General features: G+C 49.9%; 1 protein-coding gene and 1 long non-coding RNA gene across 12 annotated transcripts; one reads left to right on the top strand and one right to left on the bottom strand.

The window, feature by feature from the left end:
• The first annotated feature begins 258 nt into the window (after positions 1 to 258).
• LOC102550580 (uncharacterized) lies at positions 259 to 8,972 on the top strand. 6 transcript variants are annotated; one of them, XR_010055447.1, is made up of 5 exons: positions 259 to 469; positions 2,088 to 2,206; positions 3,575 to 3,638; positions 6,819 to 6,980; positions 7,191 to 7,381. It is a non-coding gene; the product is annotated as an uncharacterized LOC102550580 (long non-coding RNA). The 6 variants fall into 6 exon arrangements; XR_010055449.1 differs by lacking the exon at positions 7,191 to 7,381 and adding an exon at positions 6,449 to 6,573 and having other exon boundaries at positions 6,819 to 6,981; XR_005490722.2 differs by having other exon boundaries at positions 6,819 to 8,972.
• Positions 2,542 to 27,196, bottom strand: Hoxb3 (homeo box B3). 6 transcript variants are annotated; one of them, XM_017597314.3, is made up of 4 exons: positions 27,145 to 27,196; positions 9,259 to 9,346; positions 5,726 to 6,322; positions 2,542 to 4,899 (listed from the first exon to the last, which is right to left on the bottom strand). In XM_017597314.3, the coding sequence occupies exons 3-4, from the start codon at positions 6,171 to 6,173 to the stop codon at positions 4,058 to 4,060; spliced, it is 1,290 nt and encodes a 429-aa protein (XP_017452803.1). In that variant the 5' UTR covers positions 6,174 to 6,322; positions 9,259 to 9,346; positions 27,145 to 27,196; the 3' UTR covers positions 2,542 to 4,057. The 6 variants fall into 6 exon arrangements, with proteins under 6 accessions (XP_017452803.1, XP_017452804.1, XP_006247256.1 ...); XM_017597315.3 differs by lacking the exon at positions 27,145 to 27,196 and adding an exon at positions 17,191 to 18,734; XM_006247194.5 differs by lacking the exon at positions 27,145 to 27,196 and adding an exon at positions 17,191 to 18,734 and having other exon boundaries at positions 2,542 to 4,896.
• Between the last annotated feature and the right edge of the window lie 684 nt (positions 27,197 to 27,880).

The following is a 27,880-nucleotide window of genomic DNA, read 5'->3' as shown; positions in this document are numbered from 1 at the left end:
GCAAAACTCAGAGCCACAAGAAATTCGGTGGGAAACTAGGCCTCAAAGCTGAAAATGAAAAGTCGACCTGGGGGAAGATTTTTAAATAAGTGGGTCAGAGGGACCAAGAGGACATGAGGCGATCAATCTTAGCCCCCTGACAGCTCCCTCCGATTGCATCAAAGAATTTGGCTCTTCGGGAAAGCAGAGGGAACAGCCTAAATTCCACATCCCTTAAAAAGGCCTGAGGGAGGGGGGAGCCAACAGAGAAAGGTGATTCTGGGAGATCTAGGAAACAGATGGGAAATGGGGACAGAGGGAAGGCGCTAACTTGGGTGGAAAGTTTGCCCCGGAGAACTCCCACGGCTCTGTCCTCCCCTCCCCCCTCTTCGCCCTCTGTCGCCCAGCCTAGAGGAGAAGGCTGCTTAGCAGGGAAATGGAGAGCTGGAACTAGAAACTTTCTGTCAGTGTAACGTCCGCGTGGGTGGTGGTGAGTATTTAAAGAAAGAAAGAAAAGAAAAGAAAGCAGAGAAGTTTGCCGGGAAGCGGGGGGGGGGGGGGGAGGGGGGAGGACCTGGAGATGTTGGCTTCAAGGACCCAAAGAGGCAGGCTCTTGGGAAACTGCTCTTAACTAGGCCAGTGGGCCAGACAGGGCGGTGTGGACCTCAACTAAAACAAAACAAAAAATATATACATATATTTTCCTGGATGGCGGTTAACAGAGGAGAGTCCAAATAGTAGCTGTCTGGAAGGGGAATCCTGTAGAGTGGGGCCTGGGAGAGGGCCTTCTCCCTGGCGGCAACCCTGGGCACCTTCGCAAGTTTTGTAACAGACACTCCAGCTGGCTGCAGGATCCCGGGCTCTTCAAAGGCAACCAGAGCCCAGACTGTCCTGTAGGAAATACAGCTCTCTAACCCTTGATGACAGATTTTACAGCTAGATTAGTGAACAGTAGAAAACTTGGGTGTTAAAGGAGGGGGCGAGTGAACCCTCCCTCCCAGAGACATCGGTCCTGCCCTGTCTGCTGCCTTACAGCACAGACTTTTATCCACGCTTTTAACGGCTTTAGATGAGAACCTGGGATCTGGAAACAGAAGGGTAGGTCCTATTTCTGTTTAGAGCCCTAGCTTTAAGCCACAGCACCCCCTTTCTTATATCTAGCTAAATTCTCTCTTATTCGATTCTTCTCTAGCTAGATAGACAAGCAATACACCCTTCCCTCACAGCCAAACATGACCCTCTGTGTAGTTCTATCATTCAGGGAAGAGGAAGAGAAAAGGAAAGACAGACCCTTGAGCGTTATTTGATCCCAATCAAACTTTGCACACTCCCCTGCCTTTAATTTATAGCCTGACCCAATGCTAAATTGCCTGCTGCCTGGATGAGCCAAGTCCAGTTAAAAAAAAAATCCTACTTGGTGGGGAGGGGCGTATTATTCAGGTTGTTTTTTTATTGTTATTTATTGTTGCATAAAGACCGTAATTACTAACCTTGGACTGCCAGGATACAACATAAAAATGAAAATCAGCCCTCGCACTAAGGCTGAGGGGCCTGAAACGATTCTTATCCCCCACACCCCACCCCAGCCCCATATCACCACTACCACCAAATATATTGCTCCTAATTAAGCCATGCGGGTTCATCGCTTACAATTAGAATTATGTAACTCTTCAGCAGGCAGCCACCGCTTCTCTTTCAATGAGAATTAGCTCCATATTTCAGCCTCCCTGTCTCCTCGCTCTTATCGGATACTGGGATGCGGTGGTGACATTTCATCTTTGACAGACCCTCTCCATCCTCGCTCCAATGTGATAAAACTTTTATGGAACCAGGACTAAGAAATGAAGTTTTCCCAAGGATCGTGGAAACAGAGCCTCACGTTAGCCCGGGGACCATTTTATTTATGCTTGGTTTCTACAGCTTCCCCCTCACTCCCTTCTCTTCCCTGGCAGGAGAAATCTAACCGGCCCTCCTCTTCCTCTGCCCTGGGCTTCATTTAATGATTGAATTTCACTTTAGTTTTAAAGGCTTGACCTGAGAAGTCTAGGCCTCGGTTTGTTATTGTTTTTTTCCCCCAGATTAATCATTTTCCTTTGTTTTCATTTTAGACCCAATGGTGGTTGGGCTTCGAGTCACGTGACAGCCTCATTGTGGCTCCGGAACAGAACGTGAAGTTTAGGTTGCCTGGAAGAAGCAGTAATAAGCTAAATTTTTTGGTTGGCTTGATGTGAGCAGAGGGGTGCATGGAGGTGGTGGTCACAGGGACAAAGGGGGCCAATGACTAAGAAAAACAGACAGGCAAAGAGACCGAACAGGCTTAGCCTAAGATTCCTTCCCCTCCCCCACGCCTCCAAGCTAGTTACCTCAACCTTAGCTGAAGAACTTGGCAGAATGGGCTTGACTGCTATGAAAGTCAAAAACTGAGTTGAAACCAGGAGGAAAAGCTGGCGAGGGGAGACAGGGGCAAAGAGGCTGGGAAGTGTCACCAATGGCCTGGTTCTAGGGGATATTTGGCCATTAGAGCCTTTTTTCTGCAACCTGAATTGGACCACCAGGACAAGATAAAATTGATAACAGAAAGTTTATTCAAGGATTGTTTTAACAGACAACTCTTTTAACTAAGGGGAAAAAAATAACTACGGAAGAACAAAGAAAGTTCCAAGAGAGAATTAACTTCTTATCTCTACCAATTCAGGACTATACAGTGACATTTAGGAGCCGAGTTCATGCCTTTTAGAACTAATTACAATTGCTCATAAGTACGAGTTTAACATAAATCTACAGCTCTCGTCTAGAAATACAATAAAAACTAAAATCGCTGGTTTTACATGACAGGAAACACAAGTAAATACTAAAAAAGTACAATTTTTTCCTTTTTCTGTCCCTCATATAAATACATAATGCAGGGGGGGATAAATAATACAAAAAAAGAAAATATTTTAACAGGCTATAACCAATAAATATATATGAAAATGTTCACTAGAACACACACTCTTTGAGCGAAGCTGGACGTCTGCAGGCCCAGGCATCTCTCACAGTTGTTTTTTTTTTTTTTAATATCCATTAAAATGTAAACTCCAAGTGCAAGAAGAATGTCCCAGGAACTGGAGCAAGGTACACAGGCCCAGCTGCAGCACCTGCCTAGGACAGTCAGTTTGTTCAAATATACCCTGTTTTCACGTTAAGTCAAGAGAAGAACAGAAGAAAAAGAAAAGTGGAGAGCTCTCTGTGGAGAGAGTGGGATGGGGTGGGAGCTGAGAGGTTGTAGAGCTGGTGAGCCTCCAGTCCTGACAACTTGCCTGCCTTGGCCTCTTAACCTTTCCTTAAAAGAAAAAAATATATATTTATTTATATTATAGGCAGCTCTAACTTTCAGGATATCTTACCATCCCTGAGCCCTCTGAAACCTGTAATCAATAGGGGTGGGGTGTAGATATGAATGTCCTTAGAGCAGAAAACCAACCTAGGGCTAGAAATGATAGCCAGAAGCCTAACACAGGTGGGGGGCAAGTTGAAGCTTCAGGGAAGTAGGAGAGAAACATACTTTGTGCCCTTAGATTTAAAAGTGTTTTTCTTATTTTTTTTTTTTCATAAGGAGACTGAAAGGGAGAATCAAAAAAAAAATCAAGATTTGGGGGAATTACCCACAGAGATGCAAGGTAAGTTGATTGTTTGATGATAGCCAAGCCATTAAGTTTTGAATGTGCTTCTCTGCCCTGCTTGTCTATCTTGGCTCCCTCTCTACCCGACTCCACCTCACCCCTCCAATCTGGAATTCCAACTTGGTAGTGCTGGAACCCTGGGAACTCTGGGGTTGATGTGGTCCCGTCTCCAACCTGCTGTGGATTCCTTTCCAAGGGTGTTGGCAGGCAGATGGAACCAGGCCTGGAGGACTTAAAAGACAGCCCCTCGGGGCCTGAGAGCAGGGAAGGCACCCCCAAGGCCTCTTCTGTTAATGGAAGCCTGGCGACAACCCCAACACATACCTTTTTCAGGACTCCAAACCGCGCCCATCCCCCAGTTCCACGGTCTCCCTGTCCCTTAACCTCACCCCCCCCTCCCCAGCCCGCCCCTCCCATCACAGGTGTGTCAGTTTGGGCGCTTCTTGGATTCTACCCTGAGGCGGTGCGTGGTGAGAGGAGAGGTCTGTGTACGTGGGGTGAGGGTCACAGGGTCCGTGATGCTGGCCGGGGGCCATAGGGGCCGCCCCGTTGTAGTCCAGGTTCCCCGAGGGGTGGTGGGAAAGGTGATTGAGGCCGTAGAGGGAGGGGCCGGCAGGGGGCGGCAACGGATCCGCGTAGCCACCCCCGCCCACATAGACAGGACTGCCCTGCATGGTGGGCGTCCCGTAGGCTCCCCCGTTGGCTTGGAGGACGTGGGACTCATACTCCGGCGCCGGGGTCGGGGGGTACTTCTGTGGGGCGCCGCAACCCTTGAGAGGGGGCTGATAGTTGGAAGGCAGCGCGTAGGCATTCTGGTGGCCTTTGCTGAAGGCTGGTGGGGACGGGCTGTCGTAGCTGGGGGTCATGGAGTGTAAGGCGTTCATGAAGCCGGCCGTGGACTGCATGGGCTGCGGGGGGCTTCCGGCCGGAGAGGGACCCCCGGAGGACGAGGCCAGCCCCTTGGCCTTCTGGTCTTTCTTGTACTTCATGCGGCGGTTCTGGAACCAGATCTTGATCTGCCGCTCGCTGAGGTTCAGCAGATTGGCCATCTCGACGCGGCGCGGCCGGCACAAATAACGGTTGAAGTGGAACTCCTTCTCCAGCTCAACCAGCTGCGCGCTTGTGTATGCCGTCCGCGCCCGCTTGGACGCCGCCGACCCCGGGGGGCTCTTGTCCCCTCCCCCGCCGCCGCTGCCGCCCCCGCCGCTGCTACTACCGCCGCCGCCACCGCCGCCGCCGCCGCCACCACAACCTTCTGCTGGACCCGAGGGGGAGGGGTGGGAAGGGGAGAAAATGAAATAAAAGATAATTACTGAACACGCCGAAATTGAATGCATCGTTTCTTAATAAATCCAGGCCTGGACTCGGAGGCCCCGCTGCCCTCCCCTTCGCGTCCCCGCCTCCTCCTCTACACCCCCCCACTTCCTACCTCCCGTCGCATTAGCGGACACTCTATAATAGTGGCATTTATTAAGAGACCTGTTCTCCTCTCACTGCCCCGGCTTATGAAAATTTGATCATGTCACACAGACAGAGCTGCGTGGCCATTTATTTAGGGCTAGGTTTTTGCGTGTGCGCGCACCCCTCCCCATATATCCAAATCTAAGTCTGAGATGATTCCTGCCTTCTGTCCACCCTCTTTACAAGACAGGTGACTTGGGAACACCTTGGGGGGACTGGACACTGGTGGGCAGGGCCTGGAAGTGTGGCACGTGGAGGCTGCAGTGGCTGCAGGCCTGGACCCCAGGCTGCCTGAGCGATGGTGATTAATACCCACAGTAATCATATTTAATAATAATCTGTCCTTGATGACTCTGTACCTCTAGGCAGTGCGGCCTTGGGAAGGTCTGTGAGGCCCACCTCCTGGAAACTCTTGAAAGCCCAGGCGGAGGATGGTTGGAGGGACTGGGTATTGGTCAGGTCAGAGGTCATCAGGTGGTGAGAGGTAGCTAAAAAACACTAGGCAGCCACCTAATATTGTTTTCAGGCCGCCTTGTGGGCGCCTTGGGGTCGGATGCTATAATAACAGTGGCATTCCTGGGCTGGACAAAAGCTGATGGACTAGGAAGGCAGAGAGCTGGTACCTGTGCCCGGGGAGCTGTTTTTCAGCTTGGACGTTTGCCTTGACTCTTTCATCCAGGGGAATATCTGTTTGGTGAGGGTGGAGTTGGAGCTGGCACCGCACTTGGGGGGGCCGCTTTTGCTGGGCCCACCCCCGTTATTGCTGTTGCTAGTGGTACTGGTAGGTGCGGCGCTGGGTGGGGGTGAACCCGGCGGTGCGGGCAGGGGCTCTGGGGCCAGGCCTGGCCTCATGCAGCTGCCGTTGAGCTCCTTGCTCTTGGCATGTGGGGCGGCATTGCCCAGGGACTGCAGGGAACACGCTGAGCGCTGGTAGTCACCCTCCAGGTGTGTAGCGGCCTGAAAGGGGGGCTGGGGAGGCCCGTCGTAGCCGAAACCATTGCTGCCAGGGTACGAGGAGTAGCCTCCGAAGAGCGCAGCTGCGGTGTTGTCGTAGTAGGTGGCTTTCTGCATCGCTGGGCGAGGCCCGGGCAGTGGGTGGCAACTTGCAAGGGCCTGATACCCTCACGACCGGACATTGGCACCCCTGGGGGTCACGTGACACGCCGGACCCCCCTCCCCTTTCTGCCCCCCTCCTCCCGGGTCTGTTCCAAGCGGCTGACCTGCGGGGCGAGAGAAGAGACAGAGGGGGAGAAGAGGACTGGGCCTCGAATCCATCTTAGGAACTAAAAAGGGAACTGACATCAATAGGTTTTCTTTTTCTTCTCCCCTCGCCACTATCTCTGCAGCAGGCGCTGAGACCAAGTATCTAACCTGACATGGATGCTTCTCGCTTCAACTTTAATTTTAAAGGGAAAAAGAAAACACCGATTTCCATTTCCATTTTCTACAAAATCAAGACTGTACTCCTTTGGTGAATACTTAGGAATAAAATACCACTGCCTCGTGGACCACCGCCTCTCTCTGGCGCCTGCACTAACCTCTTGCCTCTCCTACAATTTCTCCTTATGCCTCCCCCTACTCCCCAACCCTGGGGTGGGGCAATCCAGGGAGTAGGCACTATTAGACTCTAAAATAAAAGCATCCCGGAGGTCCTCCTTCCCCTAGTGAGGCCTCTCTGCTTCCTGTCTCTCTTCCTCCCTTCTCCTTCCACCTAAGCAAAGTCTAGCAGGTCTTGGACCCAAGCCGGACTGAAAAGCAAGTTCATCTGGGACCCTGCCCTCCAAGAAGATCATAGCAGCCTTAGACAGAAAATTCCTGAAGATTTTTAACCTCAGAGGCAGTGGAACCAGGCTTCATCCATCTATGTCCCATCTGAAGGTACCTTCACCTCCAGTCTTGGCTCAGGCAGGCCTGGGACCAAGAAGCCAGAGGCCCCTATGGAGCATCCAAATGGACCATGACTGTTTAGAGTTCCCAGGCAAGACCGGTTGGTGCTATGGCCATTTGGTGTGGGACCTCCCCTGTCCTTTCCACAAGTCTGTTTTTGTTTTTGTTTTGTTTGTTTGTTTTTTGTTTTTTATTTCTCAGGATAAAAAAGAAAAAGAAAAAAGAAAAAAACCTGTGCAGCTGCTGGAATCTCTTTTCTACTGAGATGGGAGGAATTATTCAGGATGACAGAGTCACAAAAAAATCTGAACAGTATTCGTCTCTGGATTCAAAAGGGGAGGCTGTTTACTGAGGTTCCCAACAGCAAAAAAATAAAATAAAATAAAATAAAATTGTGGTCACTATTTTAACACAGCCTTTTGAAAGCTCACTGTGTCAGGGGATTTTGAATTTGTTCCTAGATTTCTGACCATATCTCCCCTTTTCTCTGTGTCGTCTCCAGCCCTCTATGAATAATTCCCTAAAACCTCCAGACTGATCCTCGCTGAGTCATGTGCTTTGGGCAAAACTTAAAATACCATTCGGCCCAGCTGGTTTTATTTTGATAAAAATAAAATGAAAGGACTTCAGGTGGGGTGAGCCCCTCCCACACGCAAACGCGCTTGCTGCCCTTATGACACAGATCCGTACTTAAAAGGGAGCTGGTGTAGCCTTGAGTTCCAATTGGTTTCTGGGAAATTTTTGTTTCTGGAAATACACATGGGTCTGCAAAGCAGCAGGTCCTTCCAGGGAGGACTGGAGTTCAATTGACCAGGCTGACCCAATCCTTTTATTATTATTACCATTAGCCTCTGATGATTTAACCAAAATTAGCTTCGGAGCAGCCCTGGCTGAAAGGGAGAATTAATTAACCGACATCAGTTGAGTTTGTTATTAATAGATAGAGAAGAGAATGAAATAAAAACCTTGGAGGGGGGTAGCTGGCTGGGCCCTGGCTTTATTTAGTCTAGATGATTGTTACAGCAATAACGATGATGATGGTAATAATAATAATAATAATAACAACAAGAAGAAGAAATAAAAACCCAGTAATTTGACTAGGCGCCTGGGGCCGAAATTCCTGTCGCTCCCCCAGCAGTAAGCCCCAAACCATCGCAGGACAGAGGCCAGGCGAGTGTGGGAAGCGAAGGAGCCAGAGACTTGATAGGAAAGAGGAGACTCCTCTGGCGGTGAGACAAGGCCAGGAAGGTTTGTGGATTCGGAGAGCCTCCAGCTGCCGCTGCTGGCGGGCTGTCTGGCCGCTGCGGCGGCGGTGGCTGGCGAGGAGCTACCAGCCTCCTGCTCAAGGCTCAAGGAGATGAGGAGAAACCGACCCGGACGCCGAACTGGTTAGCCGCGGCAGGTTCCAAGCACACCGGGCTGGGCCCGGGCCGAGCTCCGCGGCAGCAAGTTTGGCGCTGGAGGTAACCGAATTAAAAGGCGCCTTAGCAACTCTGCTCCGGGACTTTGCCTAACAGGGCTCCAGGCTGGAAGGCACAGAGGCCTGGCGCAATGGGACAGTAAGGAACCCGAAGGTGCCACAGGGATCAGAAATCTGGGATCCAGAAGAGGGGGTGGGGAACAGCTCTACCCAGCCAAACAAGTCTATTTCCCTTGCCTCCATGTTGGAAAAATTCAGGCTCCATATGGCTTCTCGGAAGGGTGGGAAGGAGACAGTGGCTCCGGGCTTTCCCTCAGGGTCTCGCTAGAGAAGGGAGGCAAGCCCCCCCTCCAGAACCCCACCTTTCCAGGCACACTCCTGGGGAGAGCCGGGAAGGGTAACAATAGCTGAAGAAACCTCAGGAGAGAGGACAGGCCACCTTCCAGGACTTTAAAAAAAATAATGAAAGGAAGAAAAATAAAAGGATTAAGAAAGGGAAAGAGAAAGGTTTGGCTCTTCTTAGCAAACGGGGGAGAGAGGATTCCGCCCTGGATCAGGCTGCTAGAAGAGAAGAGAGAGAAAAGGAGAAAAGCGGAAAGGGAGAGAGAGAGAGAGAGAGAGAGAGAGAGAGGGAGGGAGGGAGGGAGGGGGAGAGAGAGGGAGAGAGAGAGAGAGAGAGAGAGAGAGAGAGAGAGAGAGAGAGAGAGAGAGAGAGTCAGTCGCTGCGTGGAAGGAAGCTTAAAGCTTGTGAACTCTTCTTGAACCGAGATTGGAGTCATATGGGCCATAAATCATTGAGACATACTCTCCGCCATTCACAAACTGATAGCCTATTTCAGTCCAGCTTACCTTAGCCACCGACGAGGGGAGAACAGGCAGACATAATATATATTCACATCGAGCCCCAGCGCGAGCGGCAGGCGAGAAATCTCCCCTCCTTGAAGGCAAAGGAAAAAAAGACCACTGTTTAAAGCTGCGGCGCCCCCCCCTTCCCAAAGCCACCCCGGCTGGGGAGCCCGAGGGGCAGACCGGCCAGAGGAACCGCGCGGCGTCCGCTTCAATTCACTCGGCTTTAGTGCGGGGGGGTGCGCAGGAGGGAGGGGTAGGGGAGCGGGGGAAAAATAGCAGACCGAAAGGTGCTGGGAGACTCGGCTCGCCGAGAATCCAGCTCCGGGCTCCAGCTCGGCCAAGCCGCCACAGTGTGGTTGCCCTATAAGACTGGTACGCCCTACTCTCTGTAACAATGGCCTCTGCTTTTGCACAGGGAAAAAAACCACACACACACACACACACACACACACACACACACACACACACACACACAAGCTCGCCCCCCCCACCTCTCCCCTTTAGCAAGCATAGATGCCTGATAAGGAGGGAAGGTGATTCTGATGAGAGCTGGGGGGGGGTGCCTCCCCCAAATAACAGTGTGAATGAAGCAAGAAAAGTAGAAGGTGCTCTTGTCTTGTTTTGTTTTTTAAACAGGAAATTTTTTTACATTGAGAGGGGGGAAGAAGAGAAGACAAAATGCAAAGAAAGCCATTGGAGTTCACACAGTGCCCCCCCCCACCTTATTCAGGCCTCACTATTGGACCATTATGCTAATTCGAGAAATGGCCTCTGGAGAGGTAGCCAGAGGCTGGTTTGGCTGGGCCAGGGGTGCTGGGTGTCCCTCCCACTCACCCATAGGAGACCCACTGAGACTTTTTTAGACACTCATGGTGACTGAGTCCCTGATTCCTCTCTCCTCCCCACCCCCATCCCCCAGTTTCTAATGGGGGAGGGGGGACAAGGCCAGACTTTACACACACACACACACACACACACACACACACACACACCCCTTTTGAGAACAGACAACTAGCGGTGAGCGATGATTAAAAACCCAGAACATCTTGCAGGGGGAGTGGGGTTGGCGGGAGGGTGACAGAAGGAAGAATCCTGTGGTTTAACTGGAGCTCCAGACAGCCGGTCGGGAGAAAGGCTCTGAGAACTTCAATGAGTCATTTCTGTTAAGATTCTCACCTCCGGGCAGGCAGAAGGGGCTAGGGGGTGAAAAGGACATTTGTACTCCAGAGAAGATGAGAACTCCAGAAAGGCTTCGCTTCGAATGTCCTGGCAGACTGGACGGAGGATGGTTATCTCTACTCAGAAGCAATCTGTTTCTCTACCACCACCACCATGTTCTGTTCGGCAAGACTTGGGACTCTTGGCACAAGTGAAGGAGGTTACAAAAGCTAAAAGTTTTCTTAGGGTGTGTTTGAACAGGGCAGGCAAGTAGGGGGGCCTGTAGGAGGAAGACAGGAACCAAGAATGTAGGTGTCTGCAAATTTGGGGCAGGGGGTGGGGAAAGAGCCATTGGCAGTAGAGGGAAGAAGACAAAAAAGAGCCCAGGCCATTCCTACAGGCGGTAGTGCCTTTGGGCTGTCTAACTGCTGACTTAGGGGGATGACACAGAAGGCAGCCAGTGTCTCTTTTCTACACGGATGGCTTCTTAAAGACAGATCCAGCCAGGAGCCTGTGCTTTTCTGACTAGGACACTTGTTCTTTTGCCTTCTCCTATCTGGATACACCGGGACAGGCCTGGGACGAGACAGGGAACAAAGGTGAGAGATCTCCAGCTATTGTCTCCCCTCCAGAGAGGATGGCATGGTCGCCACCGGCCTTAGCTCTCTTACCTTCCCCTCTAGGCTCTTCTTTAGGGGTGGTAAAGGGATGGCCCTTGGCTTAGGGTCCCACTATTTCTAAACCCATCAAATCAGGTCAAACGGGCTGGAGCAACTGGTTTTTCTTGGGCCCTGCTGTACAGAAGGAACCTGTGCTCTCTTCCCACCCTTCGGCAACAAGAGTCACATGCAGAGCCCTAGATGTGACACCTGGCATCCTACTGCCTCCCCAGAGTTGATGGCTAGAGGAAGGTGGGAGTGGAGAGGGTAAGTAGAGGAAGCGGGAGCCAATGTGCTGTGTTTATTAGTAGTGTTTAGAAAAAAAATTAATGAAGTGTCGGGGCTCAAGCCAAGAGAGCCTCCTGAGGAACTGCTATGCTAACCAACAACTTTGATGAGAGATCTACAGGGTGAGATGCCAAAGAATTTTAGGTCTGGCGGGTCAGCGGCTCAGGCCAGGGAGACTACCAGAGGCTTCAGGAAATTTGAATCACAGACTATCTCTTCTACTTCCCCCAAATAAAGAGTTTGTTTTGTTTTTAATGTACTTCGGACTCTTCGGCTCTTCTGAAAGCTACCACCACTGGCTAGAGATGGCTGTTGTGAAATTGAGAAGAAACCTGGTCACCTTTGGGACCACACAGCTTTGCCTAAAGGGATAACAAAAGAGCCTACATGTCACCTAGCCAAGGCTGCCGGCCGGGATTGCACTGGGGGTGGAGGTGGGGAGAAGATGGAACGAGCTTGGAGTGAGCAAAAGACCATCTCTTTCTAAGCCTTCTTCACCCCTGGTGGTCTGAGACAGAGGGGCATCCAGGGATGGGAGCAAAAAGGGGGGATCTAGGAGCCAGAAAGGAGCAGGGGAAAATTTTTCAGAGGATATGCACCTCCGAATGTGGTAGAAGTTGAATCCCGGGTCTCATGACCAATATTTGGGAGACATTTAGATACTTGTATGGTTTCTTATCTTTCCCCGGGCCACAGGGAGCTGCCCGCCATGAAGCTGGGAGTTGACAGGAAACAGAGGAGATTGGCTTTGAGAGAGAGTTTGCTCTGTTCAGAATGGTGGCGGTGGCTTAAGAGCCTTTGCAAATTAAAGAGACAAAAGCTGGATGGGGAGCTGGAGTGAGCAACTTGGGGCAGAGGACTTCGGAAGGGTCTGAGGATAGTCTCTCAGAGTGACAGATGAACTGAGAGATGACAGGAGGATAGATGAGACACCAACCTCGATTCAGGGGTAGTTAGAGAAGGGCAAAATGGGGAGCACTTTCCTCCTGGATTCAGAGAACTTGGTAACTTTCGGGGGGGGGGGTGGAAGAGGAAAGCAAGAGTAAGAAGAGGAAGCTCACGAAGATGAGCCAGCCAGTGGGAACCGATAGAGGCCAAAACTGATGTGTTTTTTAAAAATGGGAGAGAGCATCCCCCATCACAAGCATCCTGAGAGTCCTCTTTCTGTCTTTGTAGACACCGGGTGATGGCTCTGTACTTGCTTCCAGAACTTCTGCTAGGTACCCAGCATCCAGCCAGTAGGAGCTTTGTAAGCAACATTTGAGTGGTTGATCGCTGACTGCCCATCCTTGTGAACCTCAGTGCGATCATTCCAACCCCCCAAAAAATATCCAACAAAGAACAAACAAAAAAAAATATATCTCAATAAGGGCAAACAGGGCCAGCTCCTTTAAAATCAACTTCTGCTCTCAGTCCTCTGGTGACCAAAGATCCCATTCTGAGCTTAAGCTGCAGAAAACTCCTCTGGCCCTGCTGGAGCTGCGGCTAGAAGTCAGCGATTTGCTTCTTGTTTGCCCTGGTCCGGATTCCCTGTCCCATGCTCCTTCCTAGTGAGGCGGTTCAACTTAGTGAACACTTTAAAGTTCACATCTCCATCTCCTCTTAAATATTAATGGAGATGTTAAAGCTTTAGGTTTGTAAATGGAGGAGGGTGTTGTTAGTGAAGATGGCTTTGTAGACTAGACATTTGTTTCTCTAGTCCCTGGCTCTCTAAAAATGCTTGAGTGGGAAGAAACAAAGAAACTCGGGAAGGAGATCCTCTGAGCGCTTTCCCCAAAGCGAGTGTAGACGCAGCTGATGATAACTCAGAAGGGAGGAGGCGGGAGAAAGCCTGCCCCAGTGAGAAAAGAAAAGAAAAGAAAATCCAGGCTGTATCCCACCCCGCTTCAGACTAGGAGTGGGTAAGGAAAGAAGAAATAGAACATCACAGGGATCTATAGAGTCTCCTGGGTGCCCGTGGAAGACCCCTGAAACTAACACTAATGGTACCACAATCAGCAGCCAGCAGGCTCTTTGGTCATGAAAGATCTGTTTCTGAATCAGGGACATCTAGAAGTTTAGCCCTGAAACACCACACCCCTATCAGTGTGGAGACAAAGGTAGTCAGGATGGAGAGGCAGAGGGAAGAGGGGGGAGAGACGGTGAGTCCTGGACAGCTGGGAGAGGATGCTGGGTGAGAGAGGAAGATAGTGGGAAGACTGGCTGGCTGAAGGTGCAGTTCCCTTTGAGTGGCCTGCAGGCAGGGTCTCTCCTGACTGATTGGATGTCTCTCTCCCAATGTCCTCTGTTTAGCAGACAATAACTCACTGGATTAATGGCCAATCAGTGGAAGGCCTCCAAATATAAAACTCCAAAGTCAGAACGGGATAGGACCAGAATCTATCAGTCTATCAGGTCTGGCAGTCTTTTTTTTTTTTTTTTAACTTTCTCTCTCAAAATAGGTTTGGAGGACTGGACTATCTGACCAGAGCCTGGGATTTCTAAAAATGAAGTTACTTCGCTGTCACCACTTCCTGCCTCAGAATCCCCAAGCCATACTTTTCCTGGGCACCTTAAAACTCCTCGAAACCCATCACCCTCCTTATATCCTTGATCCCTAAAGAAACTGCCCTTCACATAGCTGTACATCCGGGGAAGCCACTCTTTCAAGTTTCATGTCTCTATAATTGGAAGAAGAAAAAGAAAATAAAGTGAAACACAGTAGGGACCTTCCATTTTGCTAGACCTCTGCTCTAGTCACCCTAGAAGGACGGACAGTGTGGTGCCAAGGCATACTCTGTTCTCCCTGCCCTCTCCCAGATAAAGAAGGTCTAAACATCCAGGGTCAAGGCTGAATAGGTGGGAAAGCTACACCTGCTTTCACAAATTCTAAACTGTAATCCCACAATCCAGGTCTTGGACTAAGGTAAGAGGAACCGCAGATGCTGGATTCTGGACAACTCCAGTCCTGGCTTAGCATTTAACAGGAAATGAGCCTTGTTTGGGGACGTTAAGGCCCTTAAACCCTGTGCCAATCCCAGCTCACCCCATCTAGCTAGACCTCTATTGTCATTGCTCTTGACCTGGACTTCCATTCAGGTTGAGGACAAAGATTCCTTAAAAATACATAGCCCAGAGGACTTACTTCCCAGGGTTACAGGATGAGACAAACTCTGAATTTTGCAAACAAATCATGCAGTAACTTCTACAGTCAGCTATCCACAGAACTGCCAGACACACAGGAAATTACACCCAAGCAGTATCCCACAGAAGATGGAGTTATAGAGTGGTACCCAAGAGCAGAATGAGGGAGAACCTGGTGCCTAGTCCAACTCTGCCATTGTAGCAGAGAGTGAAACTGAGGCCCACAGTGGAAAATAAATTGATCTTGGGTTATGCTTGCCACAGTCTTGAGCTGTAGGAGGTTTGGGCTTTTATCATCGAAGCTTGGCTGTGTGACTCGAAGTTGAGCACTCTGTGGGCCTCAGTGTGCCCCCTCTTTAAAGCCAAGCTGTTTGATGTGGAGGTGAAGGAACAGACTAAATAAATGATCTCCAAGGTTCCCTTTCAGGCTGAACATTAGTAATTCTCCATGTCCTAGTGTAAATATGAGAGACAGCAAACAATAATAAACTGAGTTCAGAAGATAGATAAGTGCACCAGCACCATTGTTATCAGATGCAAAATACTTCCCCTTGGGATTTACATGTTTACTCTGCAACCACGGAGCAGCATCCCAGTCTGGGTCCTCTCTCACCCCCCCCCCCCAGGGAAACAGTGAATCTCACTGCTCCTTTTCTGAGTGGAGGATGGGTTGTTTTCTACATTTCTTACAAAAATCCAAAGTGCTATTTTGGGATGCAGTGATCTGAGTAGTAAATAATTAATTTGTATAATTAGAAGAGGAAGGCATCAACCTGGCAATTTTTAACCAGGCATCAATAAGCCCATTGTACCAGCCTGGCCTTCTCACCCCAACCCACCCCCCCCACCTCTGCCTACACACCTACCAGCTTCCAAAGTTGCCCTCCCCCACCCCTCAATTGACATCCAGCATTTCCAGGATGGCCAAAGGGGGGGGGGTTCAGTGCCAGAGTCTGCTTCCCATCCCAACAAAGTTCCTTTCTCTGCTGTGTTCCCCCAGAGATCCATCTGCAGGCAGCTGCCCCTCAAAGTATGATTTCCTACACACCCACCCCAAGCTGCACTGAGCTCCAGGTTGAGCTCTCAGCTCTTGAGAAACATGCAATCCACCTTCTCAGCTCAAGATGCCCCAACAATGCAGTGGGTTTGCATTTCAAGAAACTCCCATTAATATCAATTTACTTCACTGAAACCTCGGGTTCTTCATCAAGTTGATGATTTATGATAAAATCAATTAAATTACGGCCACTTAGGGCCCAGCCGCTTCCTCTCAGATTTCATTGGTTCGGGCCCAAGTGTCTGGTGGAAAAATGCAAGCTTAGCTGGAGGCGAAGAAAGATAATTCTGTGGCTGAGAAAATTTAATGCAAAACAATTTGCAGGCAAAGCCAGTGTCTGGACAGAAACACAAGAGCCGCTAGTTGGCCTGCGGAAATAACTATCTAGGAGTCAAAATGTTTTCTCCCCATCCTCGACATTCTGCATGGTTCCCTTATTTTTTGGTCAACTGTGTGTTTATTTAACACTTCCTCTCAGAGACTGGGAGAATTTTGAACAGCAATGGTAGGACCCAACCTTTCCAAGACCAGACTTCAATCACCCCCATTTCCTTTGCCAAGTCACATCTCCCACCACACACCCTTTCACCCAACCATGTTTGCTAAATTCTTAGCGTCCCACTGCAAGGTTACAGATCCAAAGTGATGACGATCAGCCAGCTTGTGTTTGAGCAGGCAGTACTTAAGGAAAGGAAAGAGGAGCTGTGGCCAGAGGCCATACAAGCAGGCTTCGCTGCCTGTGACTATTTAGAAGAAAGAAAGTCCAGGCAGGAGAAGCAGTACCTCGTGGACAGCATAAAGAGACAGTGAATGGTACCCAACGCTCCCCATTCTAAAGTACCAGGACCATAGGACACCCAGCCCCACTCCTGGCTCTTTATAGCCACGCAGGAATTGATTCTATGTAACTGTGACACCAATCAGATCATATACACACACGCCCAGTGTTTAGGCCCACTCCCACAATACACAAACAATCTCCACATGGGAGTGCCTGCACACTCCTTAATCCTCACAAAAGCACCACACCTTTCGCCTGAGAAGAGGTGATTCCTGGGGTCTTCTTGCATCTGAGAAAATAAATCCCAAGGCATCAGCCTGGCATCGCCTCCCACTCCAAGGAAAGCGGCTTCTCCCCGCCTCTACTAGGTTTGGTTTTCGGTTTCCAGAGCAGGCAGATAGTAAACACAGCTTCTCTGAAAGCCATAAATCAAGCCCTCTCCTACCTTCTCAGCTTAACACCCAGCCTCCTCGTAACCTCTTGTCACTTCAGCTTCAAATAACTCCTAGGTGCTAAAGGGCTCGCCCACAGTGGCAGCTGGGCTGTGCAAGCCAGGCCCAGCCTCATGTTTCCCTCACCAACCACAACTCCCATCTCTCCCGGGAAAATCTTCCAAAGTCTCTATCCTTCCCGGACCCCAGAGTTCCCCAAACCCTGATCGGATCTTGTCTACCCACAGGTACAACTCCACATTCCTCCACACTCTCCCTACATCCAGGGCCCTGGACCCCATTCTCAGTCCCACACCACCTCCTCTAAGTTGTTCTGATCTTTGTCTAAACACTCGGATGCCAACGTGGGGAGTGAGGGTATCCGCGCCCCGGTCTCCGGGCCACGGGGCGCTGGACTGAGCACCGCACACTTACCTGTGCGGTCTCGGACTAGGGTGCGAGCCGCGGCGGGCGGCCGGGTGCGGGGAACGCGTAAGAGCTGATGGCCAGTCTCGGGACCCTCGGTCCGGACTGGGGATGCGCCTGGGCCGGCCACATCCTGATAGCTTGGCCCTGGGAGCGCCCCCGCCGTGCTGGGGTGGGGATGAGGGAGAAAGAGGCCGGCCTGCGCCTCGCCCCCGCCCCCGGCTTTGTTCCGACTGCAGGAGCCCTGCCCCGGGATGCTCCGAGTGCGCGGAGCCCGCGGTCCCACCAAGGCCCGCGCCGGGCTGAGGGAATCCCGGCTTGGTGCGGGTCCCGGCCTGAGAAGTGACCGAGTCGCCGGGCGAAAGAAGTGGCGACTGACAGGACCACGGAGAAGCACGGGGGCCTCGGGGGCGCCATGGCGGAAGGCGGGCGCACCGGCGGCTCTTCAATGTCACCAGCGAAATGGGTTCCATATGTCCGGCCCGAAGGAGAAGGGAGGGAATGGGAGACGGTCCAGGGCAGGGCAGGAGGGGGTGGGGTACTATGGAGGAGGGAGAGCTTGGGTAGCAGAGGTAATAGGAAAAACTGGGGAGCCCCAAGGACTCCTTTCTTTCTTTTTCTCCTCTTTCCCCAACTTCCCCTTCAGGCCCTTTAAAGTTGCTTAGGCTGATAGGGTCTTCCCCTTTTATTATTTTCTTTCCTGAAAGATGAAGGAGGGAGGGGATCTGAAAGGGAAGCATCCGTTTGTTAAATTGAAGAGTTAATGGAAGAAACGTGGAGGTGAAAGTAGTTGCAAAACCAAGTCGTTGGTTGCAGAAGAGAGGTAAAAGGGGGAGCTGAGGAAGGGGGAGTCTTCCCCCTAGGTTTCAGAATCTTGTGCCAATCTCCCTGCGGTGATGGCGCTTGTTTTGGGAAAGAGCCCGGGTTACCGCACCAGTACAAGAGGAGACTAGAGTGCCCAGGACATCTCGGCCATCCCCTGGCATGGTGGATGGTCCCCTGGATGCCTCACACCTGATTAGAGCCTTTAAGGGGCTTACTTTACAGGCAGTAGTTTCTAAGAAGGTCTCCACTTTGGCAACTTCCTGTAAGGAAAGCTTCCCTTACCGGGGGCAGAGAATGGCTCATGGAGTCTGAAGGAGTCAGCCCTCCAAGGGTTGTAGACTCTTCCCCCGGCCCCTCTCTGCCACCTCTGTTGTCTCTATCCTTTTCTCACAGCCCCGTTGTCGCCTTACATTCTGCCTCTCTCAGCTTCTTAAGGGAATCTGAGTGGCACCTCAGGCAGGACTTCTGAGTATTTCCAGGAATCACTTCTGGGCTGGTGTGCTCCTTAGGCCACCTTTTCCTTCTCCTTTGGGGCCCTTTCCTCTGTGGGAGAATCCACACCCTATCTCTGAGAGAGTCTTTTCTGGAGAGAAGGGAAGCAAAAAACCAAGCGGCTTCCTTTACCACTTCTTCCAGAACAATCTCTCTGCCCCTAGGGCTGGCCTTTGTCTCCTCTCCTCTCTTCCTAACACCCTGTCCTTGAGCTCAGCCTTGACTTTCCACCCCAAAAGGAACCTGCTGTTCATCCCCTGTCTCTCCCTCCCTCCCCATTCTCTCACTCATCTTTCTATCCAGCTCATCTGGTCATTAAAGCATTAGCAGCCCAGCATCCTGGCATCTTAAAGGCATAGTGAGTGATAGATGCCACACTTGTACAGAGACAGAGGATGTGAGTGAGCCCAGGCTGGGGAAAAGACCAGATCAGCAACTTTCCTAGAGTCCCATCCCTAGGTGGCATAAAAGCAGATTCAAGGGTGGGGGTTAAAGATGTTAAGAGGCAGGGTGCTTCAAGGCTAACCAAAACAAATGCACACATATATACTATTATATGTGTGTACATGTGCATATATACATACACACAAATATATGCATGTGTGTATGTGTATACACACGTGTGTGAGTGTGTTTCTGTGTGTGTGAGTGTGTGTGTGTGTGTGTGTGTGTGTGTGTGTTTGGGAAACGGCCTAGATGCCTAGATAGATGCACTGGGCCTCAAACAAGGGGATTGAAGAGGGGCTGATATGAATGGATGATAATAGTGACAAGGGATGGTCTCCTTGCTTTGTCTCCTGGGGAAGTCGGTGTGAGAGTTGGGGAGAGGGAAGGGGAGGGGTGTAAGTGCACAACCTCATTTCCCCAGGGCCAGAGGAGACAAAGGCAAGTCATGGGGGGGGGGATTCTGGGGGTTGGGGCAGATCTCCTGGGGAAAGGTGGCAAGGGGGACGGTGAATAAAAAGGAAGAACCTGGAAAAGGGGGTAGGGGCCATGAGACCAGTGGCCAGCAGTCTCCAGTTAGCTACGACCCAGCTCCCCAAACTTGATCCTTCCGGTTCCACACTCTCCTTCTTTATCCTCTAAAGCAGTCTGAATTCAGAAGCTAACACAATCCTACCCTCTCTCCTTCTTATTCTTCCTCCCTTTTAAGGAAAAAAGAGATGAGTCTTACCCCACTTAGAGATCCCAAGATTTTGGCCTAAATTCTGGGGCACCAAATGAGAGCAAACATTACCTTCTTCCCCTTTCTTTACACATGAACATGTGAAAGCACACATCAGGTGAGAAGTAAAACATGCTCACCTCTCTCACTGGGGTTCCCTGACAGGAAGCCTAGGTAAAGACAGGACTCAAAGGCTAGGCTATCAGCTCCCAAGGCATACTTCTCCCAACCAGTCTCCCCTCTCCGCAGTTGCTAGCCCTGGCGAGGTTGTCCCTGAATCCACACTCTTCCCAGTCCCTTTTATGATGATCAGATGGTACTACTTTCTGTCTCTTCAGATCCTTCAAATCCCCCGTTATCCAGGAGCTAGGCCTCAGCTATCACTTGGAGCAGAGTAAGGAGTAAGCTCCTGGATGCTGCTTGGGCTGGGACCTGTGTTGCCACTCCATGGGGCTGATGCCATGAATAATTTAACACCTGTACCACTCTAATTCTTCTGCTCAAAGGTTTACACTAGCAGGCAAAGTTAAATATCACAGATAATATTGGCTATAAAGTCAACTGGCCTGACTCCAGCCAGGAAAGGAGCAGCCTGGACTCGGCCATGCTTTGTCTCTCTGCATCTCTCATCCGTCACAAGTTTGGTGCATAGGACAGGATGTCCCCAAGAAGCCACATCTGACTTTGCTTTTAACCAACAACCTCCCCTTTACATGAAACACCAGGGGAAAGTTCCAGATACCCCACCTCTTGATCTGCACCCCAACTGCTCAGTCTTTGGGCTGGGGGCGGGGGGGGGGGGAAGGGGAGGCAAAGAAACACATCCAAAAATCTGGAACACTCTACAACTTTCTAGGGCCAATTGGATCCTAAAACATTTCTTTTCTAGAATTACTTAAGAGAACTTCTCTCAGTTTAGCTCACACACACACACACACACACACATACACACACACACACACACACACACACACTGAGAGAGAAAGACAGAGACAGAGACAGACAGAAAGACTGAGAGAAACAGAGAGAGAGACAGAGACAGAGACAGAGACAGAGAAAGAGAAAGAGAGAGACAGAGAGACAGACAGAGACAGCTAGGAAACTTTCTTTGTTTCAATAGGTCTAAGGAAGGCTCCTGGGGTGTGAATTCATTTCCTTGTTTTGTAGCCTAGAGGATGGGGAGCCAAGGCTTTCAGCTTTTCTCCCTGCCCTTCACCCTTTTCCAGCCTCCATTGTCTCCCCCAAGTTAGGTAACTCCTTCTCCACCCCCCAATAAACCCGATACACACCAAGCCTTTAAGTAAAGCTTTAACACTCTCACAGGAGTCCTTCCTGTCCCCCTATCACTTTCATAGCATTTCTGTTGGGTCCCCACTGAATACAAAAATCAGTGCCTTAAAGTCCTGTGATTTCTTCCAATGCCTCTACCTTTGTTGCCCCCTCCCCACACACACATACACCTTCTGCCGTCAGAGTTGGGTTTGTCCACCCACGGGTAGAGTTGGAAATACCAAACTCCTAGGAGGGTCTGCCGCAGAACACAGCATTACTTGCCACTGGAATGTTGGCTCTGTGGGGCTTGCAAATATCATTTTTCTATTAGGTCATGATCTTTGACTGGGTTTATATGCCAACGAGGCATTTCTAGTTTACCAAAGTTATACAAATCTCATCTTAATTGATAATCACAGATGCTGTAATTTAAGACCTCCAGCTATAGAGCTTTCATATTAACTGCTGATGTATTACTGTAAATCGTCTGAAATAACCCAACTCCTGGGAGCAGAGCAGAGAGGGAGGAAGTGCCTCCAAAAAACCTCTCTCTCTCTCTCTCTCTCTCTCTCTCTCTCTCTCTCTCTCTCGCCACAGAACCAGCCCAGCTTCTACATCATTTTCTGTGAGAAATGATTTATCGAAGACATGGCCATAAACAACACAACTCACTCACAAACACATGCAGAAGCGCGTGCACAGGCGCACACACACACACACACACACACAATGGTTGGCATGCCGGCTGAGAAGCTGACACCCATATTGCTATAAATCAAGAAAAAGGTTGGAGGACAGAGAGAGAGAGAGAGAGAGAGAGAGAGAGAGAGAGAAATATTCCTAAAATCTCTATGCAATGCCTCAATGGGTATGAACACAGAGCACCCTGTGAAGAGAAATGGCAGGAAATGAAGATGCCTATTTGTCACATTTTACGACAATAGCATTAATAACAAACAATAAATTTACATGGACGTACAAGGCGCGGTAGGTAGTGAGAAATCCCTTCTACTTACAGTACCCCAGCCCGCGGTGTGGTTCCAGCTGCGGGGCTCTTTTACAGATGCCTCCCTTTCTCTCTCTCTCTCTCTCTCTCTCTCTCTCTCTCTCTCTCTCTCTCTCCCTCTCTTTTTTTTTTCCTCAGGGTACAGGCTTGTTTTTTCAAAGGACAGTTGAATTGGACGTCAGAAACAGGGAGACCGAGCCTGCGATTTTCCTGACGAATACATATCTATTCTGCAACCTCGGCATTAATTATTTAATGAATCACGTGACCAGGAGGGGGAAGGGGGTCTTTCGATTTCAGGCTCAAAGGACCACTATGACCTTCCCCTTCAGGAGGAGAAATTTTCCTGTAAAATAGGTCCCCCCCCCAACGCACCAATGGAATAGTAGCAAGGTCTCTCTCCCACAGGCACGTCTATACGTGCTCCCTACCCCCACAAACATACACTTACCCACAGCCCACCTCTCCTCTCTCCCTTCTCCTCGTGCTTCTGCTTAGTTCCTAGAGGTGCAGAAACAGTCTGCAGGGGCGTCAGGGTGGGGGTGGGGTGGGCATTGAGCCCTTCTGCGAGCCCCTGGTTTTCTTAGCTTCCTATTTGTATCCTCTAGAATTGAAATCCCACTTCCAACTCCAGTCTGTTCCTCCCTCCCCACTGCAGGGGTATTTATTTTAGCAGGACCCTCGCTCCCTTCTAACTCATCAACGGTGTATCTAAGGGGAGCAGATGGGGAAGGAAGACTCTTTGCAAGTCCTCGCCACCTTGTCTGTATCAAGAGTGGGACTTCTTCATGCTTTAATTCACTTTCTGATCTTTTGTGCTGTGCCTTTGAAAGGTCAGAGGCAAATGGAGTGAAGGGAGGACTGGATCTCTCAGGATTGAGAATAAGGAGGAAGGAGAAGCCCCCCCACTCCCCAGCATTGTTAATCTCCTAGGGAGCTAAATGCTGCTGCTGATTTGAGAGGAAACTCCATAGACAAAGACCTAGGGACCAAGGATTCCATACAAAAGAAGTGGATGACGGGGCTCTACCTATATCCAGTCCATTCTCAGTCTCGGAAAACCACCAATGACGGTACCTGAAGTATTGAAACAAGAGCTGACCAAAAAAAAAAAAAAAAAAAAAAAAAAAAAAAGGATAAGAAAGTCCGCAAAGCCTGCCTGGCAGCCTGGGGTCTATATTTCAAGGTGTTAGTGTCCTAGGCTTCCAATCAACAGACAATGGAGACTGATCAATGAGGAAAAGATAGGGACGATACATGTCAAAAGTGTTAAACATTAGGATAAGAGAAAGCCATGCCCTGAGTAGGGATGTGGATTGGGTGTGGGGGGAGGGTACACGGACTCTCTCCCTTCGAGAATAAACACAGCCAAACAAACGCCAAACTCCACAAGTTAGAAGTGAATCTGAGTCCATAGCTGGAGCAGGGGGGTGGGAGGGGGAAAGCAAAGGGAAGTAGAAAGGCATTCCTAAGACGCCCTGCGCTGTACATTGCCAGCCTCATCTACCTCGGCAGCTCTGGGCTAGCTGCGACCAGGCCGACAGGGCATCCGTGTAATGGGGAAGAATAATGCCAATAGGGTAGGGGAGCCGGGGAATGGGTTTCATGGGCCTCCTCTGGTTTGTTTAGAAGGATCTGAACCAAAAGCGATTCAATGAAGGTTAAGGACCTCTTCTTGTAACACACCCCAAAGAAACAGCCTCCCCACGTGTGCCTCGGAGGTTTTGAGGCAGCAGGACCCCTGCGGAAAGTACTGGAATCCTGCCCCAGCCCCACGGGGAGGGGGCGCCGGCGGGGCCCAGACTCCGTAGGGGGGGTGGTCAGCTTTGATTGTCCAGATACCGAACACAGACTAGTATTGAATTCAGCCTGATGCGGATGAAGGCCTGCTCCCGGCTCCTGCGAGGCAACAGTCTACAAGGTCCTTGGCTACAAATCCATTAAAAGGAAAATTGTCCTTCAAAGACAAACGAAGTGGAGGGAGGAATGGGGGGGGGAGACAAGGAGAGGAGAGAAGACGAGAGAGAGAGAGAGAGAGAGAGAGAGAGAGAGAGAGAGAGAGAGAATATGAAGAAGTGGCAATCTTTAAAACTGAAGATAGCAACCCTTAAAACGGTGAAATTATTTTTAAGGACAAGAAGGAGAACCCGGCTACAGAAAGGCGAGGCCAGGCAGGCTCTGTTAAAGAATGCGCACTCTTTTCAGATCCTGGGAAATGTCCACGTTCAAATAAACAAGCGCCAGAGCGCGAGCTGAGCGCTTTCTTGCTGCCGATAAAGCGAGCGTTTAGACTGAGGAAAGCGAGATTGATTTACGAAACTGAACGCGCCAGTTTTATGGCCGATCACAAATCCGTCAGCGCTCAACTCACGCTGGGAAACTTCCCAACTCCGTTTTCCAATCAAACCCGTTCCTCAGTCACTGCTTCCCAGGCAGACCCACCAGGCGCAGAGGCTGCCTCCAGGACCCTAGTGGGACTAAGCAGCCTTCTGCCCAGGCTGGCAGGCGAGCGACGGCAGAGAGGGAGTGCAAAGGGCCCAGGGAACTAGGAGAGAGGTCAAAAGATTAGAAGGCCTCACTGGGGGAAGTGGGGGGGGAGCACTAGAGCTGTGGAAAGAGCCCAAGCAGCTGTCAGCTCCAAAAAGGTTCAGGTCTGGAAATGGGGGGTCCTTCTCTGTGAGCCTAGGGGAACAAAAAGCCTTTGGTGAACCCCAGCTTTTCCCTTCTATTGTGGCCCCTTTCCTTTTGGTGAACCCCTAGTCCTCAGAGATTGTAAACTGCACAAAACAGTTTATAAAAGTTCTGCGTGACTGAATCTTTGTCACTTGGACCTAGAGAGGGCCCCCCCGCCCCCACCCCGCAATGGACAACCAACCCGTTATGTATCTTTAGGGGCAATAGATGCCCATTATCAACAAGCCCCAAACATTTTCTATATCAAAGTGGCCCAGTTTGCCCACCCCTTTCTTTCCTGAGGCCCCCAGTTCCTCCGTTTATGGTACCCAGGGACAAAGAAAAAGTCCGTGGCTCCAGTTATTTCTTTTCTGAGAGGAGAGTCCCTGAGATACAGAAAAGATTTATTCAACGTGGGCAAGCACCACCTCACAAGCTCTCCAGCAAAGCACTGTCTCTTCCTGTCCTGTCTTAATTTAAGGAAAGCAGTTCCTGTTCCCAGCTAGGAAAAAAACAAAAAACCAAAACCAACCCTTTTCCCTCTTCTCCGTCTCTCCTTACTTCCCCCTCCTTTGATGTGTACGGCTACTGAGGATATCTAAAGCAGAAGATAGAATTCCGATTACAGAGGAGGGGTCCGTGCTCCAGCTTCCCCCTTTTAGCAAATCCTCCATTTTTCTCTTGACTTGGAAAGTTTCTACAAACTTTGGTTAGCACAGAAAAGTGGGCCCTGGATGTGGTCCAAGCAGCCTGTGAAGCCCTCCTTTCATCTTTCTTGTTACTGCTTGTTGAGGTACCCATGGAGATGAAGGTGCTAGAAAAACTGCTTCCTAAACAAAGGAACTTCAGAAAATAGTTGAGGGGGGGAGAGAGAGAGAGAGAGAGAGAGAGAGAGAGAGAGAGAGAGAGAGAGAGAGAGAGAGAGAGAGAGAATATGAAGGGATATCTCCAAGATAGTGATCATGGTGGGAACCCTTTCTCTCCACCTTAGGAATTTATTCCTCTGATGATCTAGTGCCCCATGGTCTGTGACAGCCTGACCTCTTAGTATTATATCCTTTAGTCCTTCCCTCAGCTCGCTTTGAACAACAAGGCACACACACACACACACACACACACACACACACACACAGAGAGAGAGAGAGAGAGACAGAGACAGAGAGAGACAGAGAGACAGAGACAGAGACAGAGAGAGACAGAGAGAGACAGAGAGACAGAGAGACAGAGACAGAGAGAGACAGAGAGAGAGAGACAGAGACAGAGACAGAGACAGAGACAGAGACAGAGAGAGAGAGGACATGGAGATGGGCCTGACGCTAAAACTAGGGAAGGGGCTTTATGTAGACAGACTAGCACCATACTCCCTCCCTACCCATAGATCTTCTGGGCTAACTTAAAAAGATAAACCAAAACAAACAAATAAAACTCTACCTTTTCCCCCAACCCACAATAATAGAAAAATGATCCATAAATTCTGAACCAGCAAAGGATTTGGGGACTGTAGAAGCTGGGAGCCCTGAAGAGGTGTGACTTTCCCTCTGGGGCAGGAAGCAAGAGCTAGCACAATGTCCAGTCTCAGAGAGGTCAAGGGGCTTCCGAGGTCATTTTGTGGTTCTAATACTAAGCTAATCGCCTAGAAAACGTGGCCTCTCCATGAACTCTTCATCCTGCCAGCCTCCCGCCTCCAAACTCTCTCTAAGTGAGGCCTCAGGGAAAAGAGGACAGCATATTCAGGTCTAATGTAGAATCTACCATTCCTCAGCCTGAGAAGTAAGGCCCCAGAGGAAGAACAGAGCCCCCCAAACCCAGAAACAAAAAGAGAAGAAACTGAACACGGGGACTCCAGGAGGGCCGGAGTGTGGGGTGGGTGGGATTGGGTTGGGGGCAGAACAAAAGAGAATTTCTGCGTCTGTGCACCTGGCCCTGAGCAGTTTCTCTTTTTCAGAGAGTGAAGATTTATCTAGAATCCCAAACTAGACACAAGAAGAAAACCCAACCAAATCCACTTCAACCAACTCCAAGGCTTGGGGATGGGGGTGGGGGGACGACTCCATTCAAGAACTGGATTCCATTTTTTTTTTCTAGGAGACTTCAGTGACATCTTACGGGTAAACAGTGTAGACAGTCAGAGTCCCAGGACACAGGCACACACACGCACGCACGGGCGGGTTCTCAGTGTGCAAGCCTGCATTTTTCAAAACCAGAGAAGCACTTCTGAACAGCCTCACAAACAGCCTTCTCTGGTGGTTTTCAGGGGCCCTGACACCTCTGTCCCGACCAGTTCAAACACTCTCCAGGTGTCCAGGCCTCTCTCTCCTTCTCTGTCTCCGGGTCTCCCCCCTTCGCTCCCAAACATCAGTCATCATAAAAGGCAGCAAACCTGACCAAGCATCCACCATAAAATAAAATCCCACAAAGATAGCTGGGGGAAAAAAATAGAGAGAAAGAGGTGAGAGGATTTTTTTTTAAACTTCTGAAAAGAGCCCATTTAAAAAAAAAAAAAAGCCAGTCCAAGCCGGGGCTTTGTTACCTTCTGTGCCTCTTGCCCGCTCTCGCCCGAGCTCCTCTGGTCCCATTCATGACGAAAGGCTTCTTCCAAAACTGAGAGAAAAAAGTTTTCAACTTTATGGCTCCAAAATTTTTCCCCCTTGCAGATCCGGGAGAGGCGGCTAACACTTTTTTCCCCCAACAGCCGGTCTGTGGAGATTTGCTGTTGAATAATGACAAAGGAGAGAGGATACGTATTTAAAGAAAAGGAGTGATTAATGGTTTTCTGTATAATTCTCACATTTTTCTTAGCTCTTGTCTACACAGAATGGCTGTGAACTTTAAGCTCTATAGAAATCTTCGTGGTCCTCGTCCTCTTCCTCCTCTTCTTCTTCTTCTTTTTAAAGATTCTATTCATACCTTCCAAGGGGCAGCTTTGACTCAATTCTTTAGAGACATTTCTAGGGGGGAGGCCTTATGGTTTTTAAGAACTATTTTCCCCTCAACTAAGGGTTGGCTTCTCTTCTCAGCTAAAACATTGTACCACACCCAAGACAAAGCTAACCCTCTCATCCTCTGCGACTCTTTTTTTTTTTTTTTAAATGGGTCTCCTGGTTTCATTCTAATGGGCAATTCTACTGCACTGTGGATACTGGCCCGATGAGTTCTCTGGCCTACTCAGATTCCTGCTAACCTTACAGTCGAACCAGAGAAATGTAAGATAAACAACAATCAAACACATGCATGGGATTGGCTCTTTATTTTCTGGAAAGAAATGG

Source organism: Rattus norvegicus, chromosome 10 (genome assembly GCF_036323735.1).
Source record: "Rattus norvegicus strain BN/NHsdMcwi chromosome 10, GRCr8, whole genome shotgun sequence".
Lineage (NCBI taxonomy): Eukaryota > Metazoa > Chordata > Mammalia > Rodentia > Muridae > Rattus > Rattus norvegicus.
This window is presented reverse-complemented; position numbering and strand designations above follow the sequence as displayed.

What these genes read in the sequence shown, in the direction of transcription:
- Hoxb3 (XM_017597314.3), bottom strand. Translation starts at nt 6,173, where the DNA reads ATGCAGAAAGCCACCTACTACGACAACACCGCAGCTGCGCTCTTCGGA. An exon ending in AAACAGCTCCCCGGGCACAG is followed by an intron (nt 4,900 to 5,725) that starts GTACCAGCTCTC and finishes CCTCGGGTCCAG; the next exon opens with CAGAAGGTTGTGGTGGCGGC.